Below are 17,349 nucleotides of genomic sequence, written 5' to 3'. Positions count from 1 at the left end.
TAAAGTACCTGACATCCATTTCTAACCATCTTTGTGGAAAAGTACAGCATGTGTCAGACTATTTAAGCTCTTCAATCATTTTTCTTTTATACCTGGGGCTATTCCATAGATTTCTCTCTCCTGTTCTGGCAGTCTATTTCCTGTTTTCTTTTCTAATACAGAAATGAGTCAATAAAGACGAAGAGATTTTAATTAAGAGCTTGAAGCAAAATAAAGCAAAGATTGCAAAAATAAATGTTATTGAAAGCATACATGCCCCCCTTTATTTGGTTTGCCCTTCATAGAATTTCACAACTTCACCAAGTTTCATTCCACTGTTATCGATGACAACTTTAAACCCTCTAGCAGCTGATGTTCCTCAGTTGTCAAAAATATATTGTGCTTATATATTTTTGCAATCAAACTCCCAAATACTTAGGATTAAAAGTACTGCATGTTTTTTATTGGATAAATCATACTGTTGCTTCAAAAACATCCAAAAAATGACTTTGCATGTATAAAGGACATTCAAAATTTACACATCCAGGAAAAAGATTTTTTACAAACAAAAACAAAACCGCTAAAAGGCTAAACATAGAATAGAATTTTCTGAGGTGCTGGTTTGATAGCATTTTTAGGGTGAAGGAGAATATTTTGCCTTTCACAACCTGGAAGACAATTCTACTGTGAATTTATGCACATGTGCAGGCATGCACACAAAGAGCACTCATCAAAAGGTAAGACTGGCTTATGCCACACTTGGGGAAATGATTTTTTTGATCCAATTTACAGATTCTCTCTTAACACAGGATGCCCACACCAAGCAACACATATGAAAGATTCCCCCTGACTTAATGTTTCATTTCTAGTATAAAGGTGAAGGTAAAGGTATCCCCTGTGCAAGCACCTGGTCATGTCTGACCCTTGGGGTGACGCCCTCTAGCGTTTTCATGGCAGACTCAATACGGGGTGGTTTGCCAGTGCCTTCCCCAGTCATTACCGTTTACCCCCCCAGCAAGCTGGGTACTCATTTTACCGACCTCGGAAGGATGGAAGGCTGAGTCAACCTTGAGCCGGCTGCTGGGATCGAACTCCCAGCCTCATGGGCAAAGCTTTCAGACTGCTGCCTTACCACTCTGCGCCACAAGAGGCTCTTAATTTCTAGTAAATTCTGATACAAACCCAAGTATATTCTTAGTATATTCTGATACAAACCCAAGCTGTATGGCTGGCTTACATACTTATTTAATGTTTGGCTTTATATCCCACCACTTCTCCAAGAGCTCATGGCGACTTACGATAAAACATTCATAAGTTAATAAAACCACCAAGATGGAGATACCTTCCATCTCCCGAGCTGACTAACCAGGGTGGGGAGGAACGGTGTAAGTGCTCTAGCCTGAGGAGGGGCCACATAAATCTTAGCTCTGGCCTGAACCCACGACCTGGCAGAAGAGCTCTGTTTTACAGGACCTGAGGAACTGTGATAGCTCAGTCAGGGCCGTCAGCTGTCCTGAGAGCTCATTCCACCAGGTCGGGGCCAGCACCAAAAAAGCCCTAGCCCTCATTGAGGCCAGGCGGACTTCCTTAGGGCCAGGAACCAGATTAGTACCCACAGAGCGAAGAGACATCAGGGACTGAATGTATGTGAAGATGAGGCATCAGCAACAGATATCCAGATACAGAGAAGAAGAAAGGTCGCAGAAAGTTTTAATTAGAGAGCCCCCCTAGCTGATAAACGAACGACAAACACAAAGCCCTTACAAAGTTATGAGAAAACTTTTAAAAAACAAATTTTTACAAAAACAAAATTCTTGACATGTTGTACAATACTGAAACTGTCTATTACATCAAAAATCTATGTTAAACAAGTGTTTCTCAAGCTTTGAAAGAGGCCTGCTTTTAGAATGATTCTGCTTTTTGTTCCCCCACCCAACAAATTTAGTATCAATAAATTTATCCTACAGAACAGCATGGTTGGTTCCCTAACAGTTAAAAGTGCAGCCCAAAGTGGAGTGCAAATATTCCTAGATTGATGCAACTGATGCAATTCTGGGACCAGAAAAAAGACACCCCTGGCCTTTCCTAAATGACACACAAGGAAGCAGCAGGTTTTCCCAAATCAAGTTAAGTAATGTGAATGCTGGGAGCCACCCGTATGAATCCAATATCATTAATTTCATTTCTGCCGCTAGAATCCATGACTTGGCAAGTAAGAGAAATGGCTTACTTGCCTTGGCATTCTATATCTCCCTGGAACTTCATATTCACATGGGTTCAACAGTGCCCTTCAACTGCATTCTTCTAAGCCTACTGACTTCAGTGGATTCAGTAAGAAATTTAGGATTGCAATGAAAGGCTTCTAGCATGCTGATGACATGACATTTTTGACAGCTGCATGAAAAAAATAGACGATTCCAAATAGTGGCAAGAGAGAAACAGAATCTATCCAGTGGCTTAATAAAGCTTGAAAAGATAAAGAGTCTCTTATGTGTGAGCTCACAGCCTTGACTCTCCATGATACAGGAGCGTTTGCCTAATTATACTCAAATATTAACAAGGACGGACTCACTGCCACTGACGAAAGATTGAAAACGGAAAACAAATCTAGAGACTGTTCTGGCAGAGTCAAAGCCTGAATAAATAACATAAGAGACTCTTTATCTTTTCAAGCTTTATTAAGCCACTGGATAGATTCTGTTTCTCTCATGACATTTTTGACGACATAACTACTCAAGTTTTGAAGAATTTAAATTCTTGAGCAAATAAAGGGCATCCCGGAAGTGCTATAGCCAACTTCTAAGAGGCTAGCTCAGAAAAAAATAACTCATCATGTGCCGACAGGACTTCAGTCTAAAACCATAATTGTGCATAACTGTAATAATGAGGTAGTAAAATCCCCCTTATTCACAGGTAGATAACTTGGAAAAGAAAGCAGCTTGCCTGTTCCAACTAATCTTACCAGCCATTTGCTGTGCAGGGTGACTCCGTGCCTGCGAGTGTGTGCCCACTGGTGCACTAATGCCCGCGCCTCCTCTCCCCCCCCCCGGTGGCGCTCGTTGCGCTGGAAGAGACCGGCCACTTCGGGCACCGAAGTGCCCAACCCTATTCCCAACTCCATGGGTTCCCACGGCTGATATCTGTAAATAGCCAAATAAACTCTAATAATAAAACAATCCTTCTCACCCTCTTTAACAAAAAAATATGTGCTGTGCTATTATTCAGTAGTTCTCTAAACATTAGACACCAACAATTAGGATGTTGAAATGTCCCAAAGGATATACTAAAACAAAGCAAACAGGGAAGGAAATCTTTCAAAAGAGAAGTGAGAACTCAAAAATTTTGTACAAAGTACCCCTTAACTGCTGATCATGGTAGGAATACAATAGATAAATGCCAACTGCCTACATTAACATTACCTGAAAATAAATTGGTCTGAAACAGCAGAATGAAGTTTGAGTCCTGGTATTAAAGTTGCCCCTGGACTCAAATTTTATTATGTGCATTCTTCCATATCAAGGTGAAAGAGAAAAGCTCTTTATAGTCCTACGGGAAAAATAGAGTCTTCGTCATGTCAGTGGTTTCAGTATGTTAAGTGTCATGTCCCCACCAATTAGAATACACAACCAATCAACTTATCTAGTTTGGGAAAGCAAGAACAAAACAGCCAATTTTTTTAAAAAATGGGCTACAGGATCACCAAAAGAAATTTGCATTTCACATATAAATGTGTTAAGAGCCATCTATTCAGTTCCAAATTATGCTGATCCTACTATGAATTAATAACCTCCAAAACGCACCATAGTATCTTTAGGCTATGGCTGCCTTTCCTGAGTCAATCCATCCCATGTTAGGTCTTCCTTTTTTCCTGCTGCCTTTTCCAGAGTGCAGATTTTCATACTGTTTGAATACAGATGTGTGAATACAGAGAAGATCCCATAAACTATGGGAGAGAGATATATTCATAGTTGACCTTCCAGCTTTAGGACATATATTCCCCTTATCACATTTTTAAAAGTATGAACCAAGCAGCAAAGCAAGCCTCACATAAACTCAACTCCATTGCCATCTTGTTTTTACTCGTGTATTTCTTTCAAAAAATTAAAATACAAGGGAAAATAAAAAATATCCTGAAAACCCATCTGTTCACCAGCTTTCCCCTTCTTTCAACTTGTGTCTCATGATCATTTTCGATGCTGCGCATCAATAGCAAAATAATCCAACTCGGGTGGAAAAAGTGAACAGGTATAGTTGAAAATCTTGGCAAGCAGGTCTGTTAGTGGTCAGTGCTAATTTGAGGTAGCAGATCTTACCAAACTTCTACCCAACCAGTAAGAAATGCTGTCCAACAAGTTATAAATGTGTCTGTGAAACTGAAGTCCTGACTCCCAGTTTTCTGCACACTTTTTAAGAGTTTGAATTTGAAGTTTCTCTTTTTTTGCGGAAACTGTGTTGAGTCCAAGCCCCATATGGGCCTGTGGCATCTATCGCAGGATCAATGAGGTTGTCTGGTGTCAGCCACCTCAGAAACATCAGGAAAAGGAAGCTGAGCACAGAAAGAAGAGCAAAAATGCAACCAGTCACAGGGCCACAATGTGAGATGAGTCTGTCAAGCCGTTTTCCCATTGGCAGTACTATTTCACAGGCCACTCGGTCATACACCTAAGAGGGGAGGAAATACGTATACGCATTAGATGTGTTCTCAACACTTAGACCGCATTCCCCAGTAGGGTAGAATAATATTCTATGCTGATCTGAGTCTAATAACTGCACTCATTATGGGCATCTGCATTAATTTTCAGGACTTAAGAGGCCTCAGCACAACTCTATAATAACATGCAGGAATATTTAATATTTAAATAAATAAATAATAAAATGAACTTTGTTTTGACAGCCCATCCTTTCCTGGCAACAGCAAAATCAAAATATTCCATACAAACAAATCCAATACTTATAAACAATAAAACATTCATTACATAAATTAAATTAGGATTTTAAATTAAATAGGGTAAAAGTCAAAATGTGGACAGCGTACCGCTTGTGAAGTAAGCCTTTTTGTACATACTTATGGTTACAAAATTAATATTAATACATTCATAAATTGTAGTTCCAAAAACATTGTATATGCCATCTAGTGCCCATGTCAATTTATTTACATTGGGATTTCAACACACCCGCTGACGCTCCCTATCACTGGGAGAAGATGTCATTTTTTGAAATGTTGAGGATTTGTGTGAGTCAACTTCAGAGAACTGATATTTGTCATTTTTTATAAATTTTAAAATTTTGTAAAGTGAAACAGCTGAAGGAAGCCTTAATCAAGGTACAAGGTAAGTGGGTACAAGGGATAGCTCTAGAATATTTTAGGGAAGCCGAGCAGTGGCAAAAGGACTCACAACAGTTTACAATAAAATGGTAAAAATAGTTAAACCCCTAAAAACACCCCTTAATACAATTAACAGTTAACAAGATGGCAGTCGATAGGAATTCCAAAAAACTCCACCATCCACCACCCCCTGTTCAGCACATGGTTCAAAGCTCTTTCCCTGGGAGTGAGGGCTCTGACCTAGTCCGATAGCATCAAGATTACTCTTTTCACATCTGAATGTTATGGTGGCCATCTGATTTCAGTCAACTCATTTGTCATTGTGATTGCCCTGATGCTGGCAAGGGCCCTGCTTGAATAAACACTGAATTTGGGGAGAAGGGGTCCAGTATTTCCACAGAAAATAGGACTTTTTGACTATGCTCCCCACCCCAGCTACGTGGTGGGAGTGGGGGGAGACAGTTAGGGTTTTTCCTTGGAACTCTATCACACCACCTTTGCCTGATTAACTACTTTGTATTGTTGTAACCTTAGCATATCTTTTTGAGAACACTCAGTGTTCAGCACCGGTTTGATTCTTTTGACTCTCAGCATCCTGTGGGACCCACAAATGGGGCAACTGAGTTTAGGCTCTCACCATGGGTAAAGCAGGTGACCCAAACATCCTTACACCTGGTCTATGGAATTTACTAAAAATAAAAACCCAGAAGTAAGAAAGGACTATATAAATTACAGGGTATTTAAATGTACCTACTTTTTCAGTTCTCTCTGCAACATTTCTCCAAGTATAAAAAGTTTTAACTCGGCTATGTATGCTTTCTGGGGATGGCAGTGATCCTGACTTCAGCTGAGTTATAGCCTTCTCCAATCCATTACTCAGAGACTTCACTGTTGGGTCGCACAAGATGATAAGATTGTCTGGTAGCACCTCAGGAATCCCGCCAACTCTTGTACTCACAACCTAAACCAACAGGAAAAAAATTGTTCTTACACAGGTACATTACATCTATTATACTGTAGTGTTTCTATAAAAGTTCTGATGTACTTGATAATAATAAATTAATTTCATTTCACAGTATAGGACCTGACCCTATAGTTATGAGGCACAAAAGGCTATCCTGACAGCAAGATTAATTTCTCATTCAAAAGTGGATAAAAGCAGCAGTGACACAATTATACTGTTTCTGGATGTTTGTTTGACAAAGACTATTTCTGTAATATAGGTTCTCTTACCAACAGCACCCATAACAGCAAAATCCACTGGTGTTAAACACTTTCGTTTTTTAAAAAATTCTACTTTTCCCCTCTAAGTTAAAATAAAATATTGTTTTCCACATTCCTGGCCTTTTTCATCAACATGACATTAACATGTTTCTGCAGTTTTAATAGACTGTGACTGCCAGATAGTCTATCAAGCCTGACCCTATCTGCAGCTCAGTGGATGCGATAAATTTTAGTTCTCCAGACAAAGTTTGATGGAAACAATATTTATTAAAAATTGTCTGAGAACTAAGATTTGAGGATTCATTCCCTTGATGACATGTTTTGTTTGTATTAAAGTAGAAGTTCCTTGATTACATTAGTAACATTTCTTACTTACATTACAATGAGTCGCACAGACTCATTTTTTATATTTAGCCTAACTAGTGTGGCTACATGGTTACTTGTCTATCAACCCGCGCATAGCCTACCAGCCACGGGTGACTAAATCAGGCCCCGCATAGATCTGCAAACCCAGAATCAGGCTTATCACTCAACAGAATACATGGCTAGGGAATGCATTTGATTTAATGGGTTAACCATCTGGCCTAGACCAAAAATATCTGAATGAAATCAAGCAAATAAGTATAGTTATGAAATGAAGCAGGACACAAACAAGGGGCATCTTGGAATGGCAAAGCCTTTAATATCAAAGGTAACAGAACAGCCAGATGTTATTTACATAACTGAAATGTGATACTGAAAAAAATATCATCACTAGTTCTCAAACTTTGATCTATGATTGCCTACCAAATATGCAAGTAAGAAGGGACCAAAAAAACAGGTTTCCAGACAAGGTAGCCTTATATATTAAAAATATATGTTATTACTAGAAGTAAAGCCTGGTGCAGCCAGGAATGCACCACATGCTATATAGGGGCTTGGGGAAGGGGAGGATTTAAAAGCAGACAGTGCAGAGATGTTTCCCCATCTCTCCACTGGGAGAGGCACTGCCCAGATCCCCAGCCCCTGCACCACACAAAGAGGAGGGGCAGTTATTTGCACCCTACAAGGGGGGGGTAGTTCATGACTTCACATTTATTATGCCTGCCTAGTTTATTTTACAAAGCCTGCCATCACAAGCAAACCAAAATTAGTGTAAAGTGCCTGAATAGTCAGGGTGTTAACAATTTTTTGAACATAGATAATCCTGCATATTACATACATCACCATACAAAATGAACTAAAAGGAAAACGATTTAAAAGTTTTGTTTCCTAAAAAGTATTTCAGTATTCCATTTCATCATCTCTCTTCATTCCATATTGCTAGTATCCAGAATATACACCATACAACATTTGTATATAATGTCTGTAATAGGACGTTTTCATCAAAAAAGAAACTAGCATTTATACTCTACCAGGGGCAAAGCCCATTGCAGTCAGGAATGCAATGAGTGCTAGGCCCCTCCCCTCCCCAAAAGGCCCCCTGAGGCCTCAGCAGACCTTTTCAGGGGGGAAAGTGCTGGGGGGTGGCGTTTCTTCCTGCGCTGCCCCAGGCAGCCCTGCGAGGGTCTCCCTACCTTCTCCCTTTACCCCCACTCCCACTGCCCGAAGTCCCTGACCCTCTGCCTCTCTCCCAGCTCCAGCTGCCTGCCTACCTTACCAGTGGCTCGCACATCTTCCAGATGGAAAAAGTTGGAGGGGAACATAGCAAGGGGCGGGACATCCATTCTGACTGGTCGTTCGTTGGCAGACAGTCAATCAGGGATAGGACAGCTGGGACAGCCTCCCTGAATGGTACGTAGGTAATGAGTCCTAGCTCCTCCCTATACCCTCTTACCCTTTTATTAGGAGGAATAGATTTATTGTCTCTATCCACGTATCTGACACAGGCAAGAAAAATAAGTATTTGATGCACCATACCCGATGCTTCATGAATAAGAAGTCCTACATAATTCATTCAGTGAGCTGGGAATTAACAGGCTTGTATCAGTTTTCCTTAGAATTTGTAGCATCTTTGCAAAATGTTTTAAGTTCCCAAAGCAGCACTATTTCACCAGACATATGGCTGATACCAGAACAAACAAAATCAAATGGTCCTCCCCCTCCTAATAAGAACAAGTCCCAAGAGATTGGAGCACTTAAGAGTTTACTGTTTTATTGGAACTACATTTATATCGAAAATCTAATATGTTGTATATCACCCTGAGCCTGTTCCGATATAGAGTACCTTTATTGGCATAAAAACCTGAGCCTGTTCTGCAGAGAGGGATGGTTTATAAATAAAAAGATAAATGAAAAATAAAATGTGTTTACATTCCTATTTTTGTACCATGTCATTAGGAAAGGATCCCATTATTTTTACAGAAATAGTTAACCTTGTTTTTACCTGTAAGCCACAACTGGCAGCTTCCACAATTGCCATACAGAAAGCTTCTGTGAGGGAAGTGTTAAGGAAAATGTGTCCCTGGACTAAGACGTTTCTTACATCCTGATGTTCTAAAGCTCCCAAGAGACGAACTCTGCATATAAGTTAAAAACATCTTTTTTAAAAAAAAGTAATCTTTACAAATAGCATAACATGATCCTAGACAAAGTCAAGTATTTGTACATTCCAATAATTTCAGTAGAACCGATTTAAGCATTCATTTATCGATCTAAATTTTTAAAAATATACTTTTTAAAAGTCTAATTCCACCTAGATTGCATTTTGCAGAACCACAAACTATTCCAAAACCACTTCATCATAACACCATGTTATAACTTGGCTTGTTTTTTCAACCATTTGTTATCACATCCCAAACTATCAAGAGTTTGTTTTTATATATGGTTTATAAAATGTTTTTATTATTTTTATATGCCATTCAGTTCTCAGTGATAACACCCTTATGTCAGCAGAAATAAAAGTTCACACCCTGTAGCTTATCTCTCCCCTACAGAAGACATAACCCATCTTCTGAAGCAATACACAGAGGCAACTGTGTGCTGACAACCAAAGGACTGTCCCCAAAACTTCATTCCCTGCTCCCCTTTCTCAAGGCTAGGAGCAATTACATCTTCCACACCAGCAGAATGGCCATAGTATATTGGTCTCAGTCTATTTTTCAAATAAGGGGCAAGTAGAATGTGCATACAATTGTCGACAAATTTTCGTTCACTGTTAGGCAAAGATTTCAATATTAACTTGCAAAAAAAAATCCTCACAGGTTATAAATAGTGGAAATCAGCCACCTCTGAGACCCATTATGCACGGGGGGAATAACGCACATTCGGGGTGGAATGGCGGCGACTAAAATCACCGATAACGCATGGTGCTGGCTGCAACCGGCCGCAGATTCGGTGCATGCCGCTGAAAAAGCCGCGTTAGCGAAACGCAGAAGAAAGCGCAGCTTCCGGGTGACCGGGGTCGCCGCGTGCATAATCAGTTACTCTGGGTTTTGCCGCCGTTGCGTCCCGTCCCGTGCATAAGCGGTTTGCTTTGTGTCTTCCCCCTCCGTGTTTTCCATGTGACCTGAAATTGCCGTTTCGGCGGCCGTGCATAATGGGCTTGACTGATCAACAAGTTTCTGCTTCTATAAGGAAAGCATTAAGAATAAGAATTCTTAAGAATAAATAATTAATAGATTTTGTTTTTGTAAGTCGTGGCAGGAATTAAATCCCTTTGCTAATACACATTCCTTTTATTCCCTCCTTCTTATGCAGAAAAATTGTTTCAGATTCTGCCAAAATTAATTGTGGTACTAAACAAGGTTGTCCACTTTCACCCTTGCTTTCTATTATGATGTCTGTCAGTTAAGACACTTGATCCCATACTTATCTCTTAAAGAAAAGATAGTTGATTAATTGAGAGGTATTTCTTGGAAGATGTGGGTGGAAGGATATATGATATATAATTGGGATTATTAAAAATGTTAATATTAGTCCACTATCTTATATCGACCAATCTTGGTTTGGAAAAGGTAGAAGATGAATTTTAGAAGGTAGAAGAGGAAAAGGTAGAATCCAACATTTTCATTAATTAAAAGTTATGAGAATAAAATTCATGTTTGTATATTTAGTCTGATTTGTTTTTAAATACAGACTTCATTTTAGAGAACTGGAAGTCTATGGATCTTTCTGATTATATGACTGGCTTCTGAAGCATTAATTCTCAACTTTTCTAAGGAAAAAAGGAATAAGGGAACAAATGAAGAGTCCTAAATTTGAGACATTTGTTTTTAATTTGGATAAGGAAAAGACATTTAATTTCCAGGTTATATAAAATATTAAATCAAAGTCCATTACCACTCACTTTGATTAAAAAGTATTGGGAATTAGAATTAAATATAGAAATAGACCAAGAAGATTGCGGGAAAATCGTTCACCAGAATCATTTAAATTTAATATCTTAAAAGGTACAGGATTAAAGATCATACAGAGGAGGTATTACACCCGAATTAGGCTGTATTATATAACAAAACCACAAAATAAAAATTGCTGGAGAGCTTGTGGGGAAATTGGAACTTTCCTACAAAGCAGAACTGAAGTGGTACTGCTATATTGGACAAACAGCACTACATTGATACGATCAATAGGCAGGCTATAAAAAACCATTTTTTGAAGAGGAATATTCACTATAGCCATTTTACAAGGATCAAAAGAAATTCCACCATGGATCAGGACTTCCAAAAATGTGCAAAGAATTTGGCACAAGAGTTATCTGTTAGAGAATGTTGAAGGTATAGCATTCCAGAATCCTTTAAGAGGATTTCTGAAACACATAGAATGGACCAAGCAAAAGGTAGTTAAAAGTCTGTAATTGATTGGTTTCTGAAGTAGTCTCCATTAGCATATGACATTAAGAAAATCATATCTAAAAATTGGCACATTCTCAGGGAGATTTCAGATTGTTAAAGTAAACCACAAATTTGTCTCAGAAAACCCAGGTTAGAAATTTGATAATACACACTGATTGTCATGATCAGGTAATTGGGATTGGAAATGTGGTACCAGGTCACTTTAAATGTCCCATTTGCATTTTTTTGCAAATATGTGTGGGAAATGAAATGTGTATCTCTTCTCTACTAGGTAATAATTTTAATTACAATTTATGTGTTTCTGAATTGTAACACTAAGCGTTGTATATAACTTTGGATTTTTCCTTGTGGTAAAAATAATGTAGGAAAGCAACCACAATAATAAATTACCACTAGAAAAGTCAACTAAACCAATTAAGCTTCAGGAAGGATCAGGAACAAGACACCCCAAAGCACCTTTGGTGACACATTACTAACACTGACATAGAACATACATATGAAAAATAGACATTGGAAGAATTTTATTTTAAAAAGAGGCAGTGTTTATTCATTATTTAAATACTTTGTTTCTAACTAGTTTGAAAAATGAGATGGATCTATCCTATTAATTATGTTTGTTATTTATGGGTTCATTTGGGAAGGGATCTATTTAGCCAGGCCACTTATTTAAAAGTATTTGGTGTGAATTGAGTACACCTGTAACATATTATTTAAGACAAAGCAAGAAAAGTCTTCAACATCTTGAGCTAGTATTATCTGTAGAAGTAATATTATCTGTAGAAGCAATTAGACCTGGGTAAATATTCTTTGTTTGATGACTTGTAGAGTTTTGTATGATTAATAATCACAACAGTCTTTGGCTAGAATGATTATATATTAGAACATCTAAATACCGATGTAGAATAAATTTACTGGATGTCATTTAACTATGGCTTTAATTTCATTTTTGTGTATCAGAACTTATGAAGTGCATTAAAAATAACCAAAGACGATGATGGGAAAGATGGCTGCTTGAGCTGTTCTCCTAAGGGGGAGCTCTTGGTCGGTATAGGGGGCTGAATGTATCTATGTCCAGCAGAAGCAAGCAAGGTGCGCACACCTTGCTAAATTCTCCTTATAAGAGTTTCGAAATTAAATTAACGGAATTAAAATTGATATATTAAGTGTGACTGTTTATAATTTAGGACTTGCCACTGACGAAAAGATAATAGAAAACGGATTTTATCTGGAAAGCCATTCTGGCTGACGCCCCTGGAATGAAATAAACTGAAAGTAAATTCAACAAAGGACATTGTTTAAAAGCATTCTTTACTACTCCCACTGAATGGGAGGTGGTGTTGCGACCTGATCTGTTGGCTCGTGGCAAAGAACAATTTGGCCCTCATAAACATGGGCTTGGAAAAAGATCTCCACCACACAAGCTCCGGAGCTCTAAAAAGGCCCGTTACTGATCTGCGGAGAGGTATTCTCCAAGATCATCAAAGCTATACGTGACCAAGAAGCAGTCTGCCATCTGAGCCTTCTCTAACAAGGATCACCTTTTCATTCTCATTCCTCTCATTTTCTGAACTGTTCGAAGAGACTTCAGAGTTCTCTAACTTGTAACGTCTGCAATCAACAACAGTGAGTAACGTTTTAATGACACTAAATTGTTTTTGTACACCTCCCCGTCTCGTCTACCAAGCCACATCAGTGAGTTCATCCTTCTCACAAAGATTTTCTTGCTTGTTTTTCTTGTCTTTTTTCAAACTCTGAGGAAAAGGTGAAACATATGAACAAGATAAATTAGCTAATTTGGACTGTTTACATTATACAGAGATTTCTCTTGATAACGGCTCTCACGATATCTCTCCCACTGTGTGACTTTCTAAGCAATCAGAACTTCTGCGGGAGGACCTCTCCTGGCTGTTTGAAATATTGCATAAGACTGGCTGGTGTTGGCTTCTAAGTCTGTTTTTTAATATGGCTATTTTGACTCAGATGGTCCATCTATTAGCAAAACAAAGAGAAGACCTGAATGCCTTCTCAGAAAATTTGTTGAAAGATATTTTTAAGGAAATCTGAAATGGCAAGAACAGGAATGATGAACCAAATGATAATGATAATATTAACCAACTGGAACAAAAAAATAGCAAGAGTGAAGAATTACAGGATTGGAAATCTTCAGCGGAAGAGAATTTTGAAGCATTGGAGATGGAGTCCTTCAGAAAGCAAGACCTGCAACAAGAACTTATTATCATCACTGATCAAGTTCCCCCATATGAGGTGACCTTTACTGAAAAGTCATATCTCAAAGCAGAAGCACAAAAGAATCAGCCAAAAGACCCATTGGTTTGTCCTGAAAGTAATTACTCTAAAAGAGCTTCCCAGGAGAAAAATGATCCTAACACACCCCAAATTGGAGATCAGGAGGTGCAACTGTTTCAAGAATCATTGGCAGATATTTTGTGGAAAAGGGCACAACTTCATTTCCTAAGCCTCGAATTGAGACCTCCTTAAGAAGATTGGGAGGCGGCGGGGGGGGGGGATTTTTTCTATATTGTTTCTGTTTCTGTATACTTTTATATGGATGGCATTCATACTTACGGTAACTGCAAAGATTTTAAAACAATTTGAATTGAAGAATTTAAGAGCTGCAAATGTTATGATAAAATGGGCTTCTCTTTTTTATTGCCCTTTAAAAAAATACTGGGCTAAAATAGCTGTAAATGTAATATTAAAATTTAAAAAAAATTAGAAGTAAAAAAAAATAACCAAAGATATCTTTTTTTGAATTTTCATTGCCTAACACGCACACATACATATATATTATATATTTAGGATAGGATGATAGGTAGGTAGGTAAGTAGATAGATTCAATTAATTCAGCAACATCAAATTGCACACAAGGGCTGTACCTGTCATGAAGCTGGTATCTTTCTCGTACTTCTTCCAATACAATTCTTTTTGGTCCTTCTCCTCCAACTATGAAGTGTAGATTTGGATACTTCTGACAAAGCTCAGGGATTATACCACTAAGCAAATCTATACCTGAGAGATAATTTTAAAACCAGTTGGTTGATTTAGTAAAAACTGCCAGTTACCTTCACAATAATTTAAGAGCAGAAATGGGAAATTGTAGCTTTCAGTGTTAACTCCTTTAACATTTGAAAATTTCAGAATCATAAACAGAACTGTCACTAGTAATTTCTGGATTCCAGATTCATCATTCATGTTTGCTGAAGTCTATTATTCTATGCCTGTTCTAAGAATACAGTCCCCAAAGGACATTTTACTAACACAGGAGCTCAGTGCTGCTACATTACCAATATCTATTATACCAGAAGTCCAACAATGCAATCATAAACAGATTAACACCATTCAAAATCAATTCAAGTCAGAGTTTAGAAGACTGAAACATTGTTTGTAATAGTACTGTCTGTACAACAGCTATGAGTCAAGAAACACAGAGCCATCCTAATGGTATGACTTGCCCAATGACAGCAGCAAGTAGAGATGAAAGCTAATCGGTATTGGAAGAATTCAAAAGTCAAATGATTTGAATAGCTGTTTCCAATTAGCACTTACCTATGCCTTTTAATTTGAAAAGCAAGGATTATAATCTTCCAGTAAACGACATTGGATTATAAACACTACCAACTGTCTGGAAAGTCAAAGGAAAGACTCCAAATAGAAGTCTGGTCTAGATGGAAAAGGCACTAGACATGGATTCACAACTCTCACACAAATCACTGCAAGAGCAGGTTCTAAATGGAGTTCCTGGATTTTATACAAATACAATGTCTAGGTCAGGATTTTATGACACCCTGGGTTTTCCTGACAGCCCTAGAAGGGTTTTCTGAATGGGTAGAAAGTTAATTAATGTACAATATATTTTTAAATTTGTTAAACAATTATTGGGTGATATAAACATATATACTGACACTCCCTCCTGCAATGACCAATGATGGGTCTAGAGGAGGTGGGAAGGGGAGGGGCCCTGGGTGGGCATGTACACAACTACGCTTCCCAACTATAATCAGCACGATCACGCTCCTTCTAGGGTTTCTCAAAGCCTGAAGAATGTTTCAGGGGTTTCTCATTGGTAAAAAAGTTAAGAAAGGCTGGTCTAAGTGAAGGCATCCTCATTTTTGACCAGTATTTCCAGTATGAGATATAAACTCCTTGTTTGCTGTTGCTACTCTAGGCAGTTACCTGGCTACTGGAATCACTCATCTTAAGAAGTTCTGCATGCAAGTATCACCTCAATCAGACACTCTGCCAGCGGAACGCCCTTTGCCCTCCAGGCTCGCCTGGTGCCTAACTTGCTGTCTTTTAGGCACCTAGCCAAAACATTTCTTTTCAGGCAAGCTGTTAATCAGAACTTTTTTCTTTCCAGCGCTTCCTGCTCTGTTTTAAGCATGTTTTATTATGGATAGTTTCATTATTACATGCTGTTTTTTTTCTCCAATGACTTATTCAGTTTCATATAAGTAACTTTAAACTCCCTTTGAAAAGGTGGCATAGAAAATGTATCAGAACCAGGTCCTAGATTTCTAAGTAAAACGGGCCACCTACTAGAATTTAGTCACCATTCTGCCATGCAGTGAAGGTAAGGGCATTTCAGTATACAACTAAATCTCCTCCACCACCACTGCCAAAAAATCTGGTCAGCTCCATATACTGTTCAAAACAGACATTTAAGAAGAACTCAGAATCCGGAAATAATTACCTTTTCTATATACCAGTCTGCTAACAACAACCACAGTTATTGTGCAGTTGTCCCGCCGAGATGGGTCTGGGGTAAAGTCTGTGGGATCGACAGCATTAGGGATGACAGAAACAATCTCAGGATTCAGTGATGCTCTCAACACAGTGTTCTCTTTGCTCGTGTAAGAAACACAGATTATGTGGTTTGTGTCACATAGTGACACAGTCAGGAGTTTATTTGTAAGCACCGAACTGACATCAGCAAACCCAAAAAGGGAGTGATCTGTAAACACTGTTCGTAGTTGCATTGTCTTGGCGTGAAACAGTGCGTCATGAGCCATAGCTGAAAATGAACTATGTGCATGGACAATGGTGACTCTCTCTCGTACAAATATATACCTGAGCAGAGGCATACTGTGGAAGACGGTTGTTACTGTAGATTGGTTGTACATAACTTTTAATGGCAAGTAATAGACTTTAAGCCCATTGGTCAAGTATCGAATTCCTTTGCGGTCTTCATAAGCATGAGTGATAATGAAAACTTTGTGTCCTCTTTCTATCAGGCACTGTGACAGCTGATAAATGTGGCTTTCTACTCCTCCCATATTTGGATAAAAAAAGTCAGACACCATGCAGATCCTGTGAGCTTGACCTGTACATACTGGAGGCTTATGACAGTTCAAAGTGTAAGAGGAGGTGGTAGAGAGGCAGGGCTTGTGATTCCCTCTTCGACAAGTCATATTAAGTTAGCACACCTCGCACCCATTCAGCATGAAGAATCGGTCTCATTCAGAACCTAGGAGAAGAAAGGAAACATATGTCACTCAGCCAGGCTAAATAAAAACTCTCAGAGATATTAGCAGTTTAGCTCCTTGAAACCCAAAAAGCAGCCTTGGTGGCTTTTAGGCTGCAATTCGGTCATATATTGTAGTCTCTAGATTCCTTTAAACTTTAAAAAACAAAACCAGATAGCAAAGAGCTCCTAGAACTTATAACCTTCAACAGCCCTACTGGATGGTATAAGATTCCATTAGGATAGTATATAGCAAAACTTTTCTCCCAAACTTGTTGCATTACACTTCACAGTATCATACTTCCACAAATGAGTTTGACATCCCTGGGTTGCTCAGTATCAAAAGGACAAATTCTCAATATTAAGAATCACAAAATATCATCCTCACAAAAAAGGGGAAGCGGAGTAGAGAGGTTCTATGTGTCTTTACCTAACCGGTATTTTAAAAGAACACTGTTCAGGTCATAGTTGCAGTTACTAACCAAATTATTAAACATTTCTATGTATTAAATGTTTCTGCATTTCCACGCTGCCCTTGTGTCTTTCAATGGCATGTAAAAAGTGTA

The 17,349-nt window shown here is 38.5% G+C and overlaps 1 protein-coding gene across 5 annotated transcripts in view; it reads right to left on the bottom strand.

Annotated features, from left to right (window-relative positions):
- Positions 1-235: 235 nt before the first annotated feature.
- Positions 236-17,349, bottom strand: part of PIGA (phosphatidylinositol glycan anchor biosynthesis class A) — a 24,592-nt gene continuing 7,478 nt past the window's right edge. For all 5 annotated transcript variants that reach the window (XM_077309654.1, XM_077309643.1, XM_077309664.1 and 2 more), the window contains exons 2-6: positions 16,013-16,786; positions 14,199-14,331; positions 8,895-9,027; positions 6,060-6,266; positions 236-4,641 (exon numbers count right to left, since the gene is read on the bottom strand). In XM_077309654.1, coding sequence (XP_077165769.1) covers positions 4,387-4,641; positions 6,060-6,266; positions 8,895-9,027; positions 14,199-14,331; positions 16,013-16,730 — 1,446 coding nt within the window. In that variant the 5' untranslated portion in view covers positions 16,731-16,786 and the 3' untranslated portion in view covers positions 236-4,386. The remainder of the gene's footprint in view (positions 4,642-6,059; positions 6,267-8,894; positions 9,028-14,198; positions 14,332-16,012; positions 16,787-17,349) is intronic.

This window comes from Paroedura picta, chromosome 1 (assembly GCF_049243985.1).
Source record: "Paroedura picta isolate Pp20150507F chromosome 1, Ppicta_v3.0, whole genome shotgun sequence".
Lineage (NCBI taxonomy): Eukaryota > Metazoa > Chordata > Lepidosauria > Squamata > Gekkonidae > Paroedura > Paroedura picta.
The sequence above is the reverse complement of the archived record's forward strand: the minus strand, read 5'-3'. Positions and strand labels throughout refer to the sequence as shown.